Source organism: Pinus tabuliformis, chromosome Q (assembly GCF_031772625.1).
Source record: "Pinus tabuliformis cultivar Carrire ecotype Pingquan chromosome Q, CPIR1, whole genome shotgun sequence".
Taxonomy (NCBI): domain Eukaryota; kingdom Viridiplantae; phylum Streptophyta; class Pinopsida; order Pinales; family Pinaceae; genus Pinus; species Pinus tabuliformis.
This window is the reverse complement of record NC_142296.1, coordinates 367,391,393-367,397,176: the sequence shown is the minus strand read 5'-3', so window position 1 is coordinate 367,397,176 and position 5,784 is coordinate 367,391,393. Positions and strand designations below refer to the sequence as shown.

Sequence of the window (5,784 nt, the reverse complement as noted above, 5' to 3'; positions counted from 1 at the left end):
CTTTGATTTTTAATCATTATTTTTAATTACTCATTAATAAAAATTTCGTTTTTTTCAACTAACAAGAAAACGTAATTAATATGACATTATTGATACCAAACATTCCTATGATTTTTAATCATTATTTCTTTAAAAAATTATCTATGGAAATGTTAAAAAAAAACACTCACTCTAAAATTCAATTTTAAATTTACACAACCCTTTATTTACCATGAAACAAAGTTAACCCAAAACTTTACCATGAAACAAAGTTAACCCCAAAACTTGAATAATGACATAGACATCGCTGGATTTTCCTGGTTTATTGTATTTATCCTTAAAAGTGCTAAATAAAAGTAGGTTTATTGTAATGTATAGACAAATATTATCATATAAAAAAAGATAATCATTAGAGATGGGTCTGGAATACTTTGCACAAAATACAAAGAAATATAATATTATTTTTCAACATTGAATGGAAAAATATTACAAATAAGAAGTACGGAAAAGCTAAAATATCATTTCTTTAACCTTCAAGGAAATATTTTCTAACTATAAAATAAAATAAAAATAGCTAATTTTAATAATATGTTTAATAATGTATTTCAATGAACAATTATTTCTCCAGAACACGTTCCTACACATCACTCAATTTTCTGGGTCTCTTGAACATTCATTCATTGACTTAAACCCACTTACTCTATCATCCAGAAACAAGCGTAGGAACACTCAAAATATTCTCTTTCACAGTCAAGATATTCCCTTTTTTTAAGGGTTTCTTGAACAATTTTGTCCACGTCACATACATTCATTGACCTCACCCGCTAATTGTATAATCCAGAAACAAAAGATTCTCTTTCACAGTCAAGATATTCGCGGTTTTAGGGGATTTTGAGGATTATTCACCACTCTGCAACCTGCAACTTGCTTTGATCACTTTCTTGGAAAGTGACCTTCGTAGTTTTAGTGGGAGTCGCAACGACATCCACTCCTGCCGTCTAATCACAAACTTTCAAACGCGCCACCACGACCTTTGTCAAATACAGCATTTCAAGCGAGCTACTGCTGCAAGTGTATAAGTGGAGAGCCAGGGTCTGCAAATTTCAGGTTTAGGGTTTACTGCGACGACAATGGGTTGCTCAATCTTTATCTTCTGCTGCTTCTTATCATTCATAATGGCGTCTTCTCTGCTAACAGACAACCCACCCTCCCGTGGAGGTGAAACCGCAGATGCGGCGGCTCTGATGGCGTTGAAACGGGCAATAACTAATGATCCCTTGCTCTCCCTGCGCGACTGGAATTATAGTTCCAACCATTTCTGCAATTTTACGGGTGTCAAATGTAGCAGCAACACCCACGAATTGCGAGTTATAGGAATCAATATAAGCAGGATGAGCCTGAATGGCACCATCCCTTCCCACTTGGGGAATTTATCGCTCCTGCAGTCTCTCGATCTCTCCCATAACGGATTTACGGGTAACATACCCGGGGCTTTGGGACGTCTGCGGCAACTCAGGGAGCTCTACCTCTCTGCAAATGCTCTCACAGGGACAATTCCGCACCAGTTGGGCGACTTAAAGCTTCTGCTTTGGGTGCCTACTTACGGGAACGCCCACAGAGTTCGATTCCTGGGACCCTCGGAAACTGTTCAATGCTGAGCAAGATTGATTTATCTTTAAATCAGTTGACGGGAACTATCCCTTCGGAAATCGGCCTGCTCACTCGTCTCCGGTTTCTTAATCTCTACCAAAACTATCTCACCGGCGCCATTCCGCCATCTCTTCTCAACTGCACAGAGCTCCGGCGACTGTCGCTGACCTACAATGATATCTCCGGGCCGATTCCGTCAGAAATAGGATCCAGGCTGACGAAACTAGAGGTATTGCTTCTGTTCGGGACCAATCTTCAGGGCCGGATTCCGGCATCACTGATGAACTGCTCCCGTCTCTGGCGTCTTGAAGTCGGATCCAGAGAGCTCACTGGAGTCATACCTCAAGCACTGGGCAGGCTGCTTCAGCTCAGGATCCTCATATTGTCCAGTAGCAGCTTCATCACAGGGAGAATCGCTATATTTGGAGCCCTTTCCAACTGTACCAAATTGGAGGAGCTAGATTTGTCCGACAACCATCTTACAGGTACTCTGCCTCCCGCCATCGGCCAACTTTCTCAGACTTTAACATTCTTTAATGTAGAGAAAAACGCCATTAACGGCCCCATACCCCAAACTATCGGCAATCTCTCCATGCTGACAATATTATACATGGGTAGAAATTCCCTGGGCGGTACCATTCCTTATTCAATCACAAACCTCCTTACTCTGCAAGCTCTCGATCTGAGCGGCAATAGATTCCAAGGCAACATTCCTATGGAATTCCAACGAATGAACCAAAGCCTCACATATCTGTATCTCTCTGCTAACAAGCTATCAGGCTCAATTCCTGAGATCATCGGCGCGCTCAAAAATCTCAGAGAGCTCAACTTAAGCATGAACAGATTTGAGGGAAGGATACCGCCGCAAATCGGGGGATGCAAGTATCTGGAGCTCCTCGATCTCTCGCAGAATAAGCTCTCTGGCGTCATTCCTTCGGAGGTTGCAAATCTTCGAAACCTGCATACTGCTTTTGATGTATCGGTCAATGCTTTGACAGGGCCCGTGCCTCCAGAAGTGGGAGGAATGCAGATGGCTCAGCTCATAGATCTCTCCAATAACAAGCTGTCCGGGGACGTCCCTCCCCAAATGACGGAGTGGGTCGGCGTGCTGTACCTCAATCTCTCTTTCAATCGTCTGACAGGCTCTGTTCCTGCATCGATCGGGGAGAAACTGTCACTCGTTCAGGTCATAGATATGTCTCACAACAATATAACAGGGCAGGTTCCCGATTCCATATCCAAGCTCGGAATGCTTTGGATCTTGAATCTCTCCTATAATGATTTATCGGGCTCGGTTCCATGTTCTGGTGCATTCAAGAACCTGAACATTACGGCGTTCATAGGCAATCCTGGACTTTGTGGGAAGTGTTTTGGCTTAACGGGTTGCTCGCTGGACAAGCCCAGTTCTACAAACAAGAAGAACAAGAGGAAGATAATAGTAATATCGATTTCCTGTGGAGTGGGTATCTGTGTGGTGTTTTGCATTGGACTCATATTTTGGATTTTCAAACAAGGAGCATCCAAGACCGTGTCCAACCCAGCATCGAATCCGTTTGACTTGATATCCTATTTGAGAATCTCAAGGGAAGAACTCCGCAGAGCAACAGAAAATTTCAGCCCCGGGAATCTACTGGGAGTTGGAAGCTTCGGATCGGTTTACAGGGGAACTTTAGCAGGAGGCGAGACTGTTGCCGTTAAGGTGTTCGCCGGTCTAGACGGTGAAGACGGAGAGAAGAGCTTCGGAAGGGAGTGCAGAACGTTGGGCAAAGTCCGGCATCGGAATCTACTGAAAATCATCACGGCGTGCTCCACTGCGGATTTCAAGGCTTTGGTATTAGAATTCATGCCCAACGGGAACCTGGACGGCCATCTCCACGGGGTGGGGACTGAGAAGCTCAGTTTGGAGATGCGGTTACGCATTCTGTTGGATGTTGCGCACGGGTTATCGTATCTACATCACGACAGCTGTCCGCCTATTGTGCACTGCGATCTGAAACCGCATAACGTGTTACTGGACGAAGACATGACAGCTCATCTTGCTGATTTCGGATTGGCCCGTATGTTCGCCCAATCCGACGTGGCATCCACGACAACTTCAACACTGAAGGGATCCGTTGGCTATATCGCCCCTGGTATCAACTCCTCCCATTTTTTTTATGTATCCGGAATGTCTATTAGTAGCTTCTTGCATCTTCTACGATATGTTTAAAATTATTAATTTTTCAATTTGTTTAATGTAGAATATGGAGTAGGGGGCGAAGTTTCTTCAAAGGGGGATGTGTACAGTTATGGAATTTTGACGTTGGAGGTGGTGACAGAGAAGAGACCGACGGATGAGATGTTCAGAGGTGGAGTTACACTCTCAAATTGGGTCTCAATGGCATTCGATGATATTAGGAATGAAGACTCCCCTCGCGGTCATATGATGTTAGAAGCTTTAGCGCGCCTCGGTGTACAGTGCAGTGCGGAATCTCCAGAGAATCGACCAAATATGCGCCAAGTGGTGACCACATTAACACAGCTTTCGCATACCAACTTTGATTAACAGGTAAACATCTAAAGTAACATAGATATTTTGAAAAGTAACGTTTTAGATGGAGTGACAGCTAACTATGTATGTTTAATCTTTGCACATCTAATGTGAAGTGTGTTTAATATTCTCAAAGGGGACTTAACGCCCCTGATTGTTTTAATATTCTCAAAGGGCACTTCTCAAGCAAACCATTCCCCAAACCTGTTTGGGCGCTTTTTACACTTGTGACCAGTGGACACAATTAAAACACTTGTGACCAGTGAATTTTTCAGACTCGTTGCATATAACTACCACAACATTTTCCCAAATCATAGTCTCTCGTGTTCATGACCTTTCGAAATCACTCTTGATCCCCTATTTGAGTATATCCAGTTCCATCGTGTTCAGCTACTGTTTTGCGAGCATTTTCAAAGGTCTTGTCTGAAGAACATTTTAAAGCCATATCACGTGTGCATGTTGGCAATTTGGATCCTCGGACCACTGAACGTGAGTTGGAGGATGAATTTTGTGTTTTTGGGGTGCACCGCAGGCAATGCACAAAATCACATGTTGAATAACTGTATTTGCAGGAATTTCAAGCATGAATGTTGTGAGCATTGATAAGCTATTTGTGAGAAAGGTGGCAACAATAACAATCACAGTTTAAGTTATTTATGTTCCCGCCTGGCTGTTGATTGTACAACAATTTCTGGAATCAAGCTACTGATAGTTTTGCTCGTATGGTAACCAACAAAAACATCGAAACTGGGTATTGTGCATTTTCGCACTAGTGGAAGTCCTTGTCTGAGAAGGTCATGCTTGTCTAAGAAGCATCAGTCTTGAAGGAACGTTGGAGCTAGAGCTGGAAGTCAAGAACACAATTTTCTTTCTGGCGCTAGAGTTGTCCTCTCTCTCTCAAAACACAAGTCATGTTAAATGTTAAGATTTGAGCGCATTGAAGTTGAAACAAGATGGTGTGTTGATTCGTTGGCTTTATATGTCATTGTTCTTTTTAAGTCGTGGACTGTATATGGTTTGTTGATGTTATACGCCCAGGGTTCATGTTCCTTGTATGTATATCTAACCAATAAGTGCGTTGAAGCCTAGTGTGTGCGTTGAAGGATCACGCATATTCATCTGCTAGTGTTGTCATATGCTTTGAATAGGAGATTGCATTGGTCAATATTGTATGTATGTCATATGCCTAAGTTGAACCATATTTGCAGACTGCATTGATATATATTATTCGATTGCACTGGTTGATGAGTTGAATTTTGCAGCATATTCATAAGAATAAGAATCGAAGAGTGTAGAGAAGCATTAAAAAAAGCTATAAGTTGCAGCTATAGTTTAAAGAAAAAAATTTGTGTAATTCGTAGCCTAATATTAGAGTTACTCAATACTTTAATACACTCTTCTACTAACAACACAATCCAAATCAACAAAAATACTCTTTCTGACATTAAAAATTGTTTGCAAAATGCACAAGAAAACATTGAATTTTTGCAACTAGAATCTCAACTTCAGCGAGATGAGTCACAACAAAAAAGGCATCCTTCTGAACTCGTTTTTTTTCAAAAAAATCCGTTATTTGACTTTGAAACGGGATCCTATCAATGATCAGCAAGTCATCAAATGAATAA

The 5,784-nt window shown here is 41.8% G+C and overlaps 1 protein-coding gene across 1 annotated transcript; it reads left to right on the top strand.

The window, feature by feature from the left end:
• Positions 1-744: 744 nt before the first annotated feature.
• LOC149219694 (uncharacterized) lies at positions 745-5,355 on the top strand. The gene is given in 4 exon segments (XM_089384454.1): positions 745-1,593; positions 1,596-3,761; positions 3,870-4,177; positions 4,732-5,355. Coding segments are annotated over 3 exon segments (2,955 nt in total). The 5' UTR covers positions 745-1,109; the 3' UTR covers positions 4,175-4,177; positions 4,732-5,355.
• The last annotated feature ends 429 nt before the right edge of the window (positions 5,356-5,784 follow it).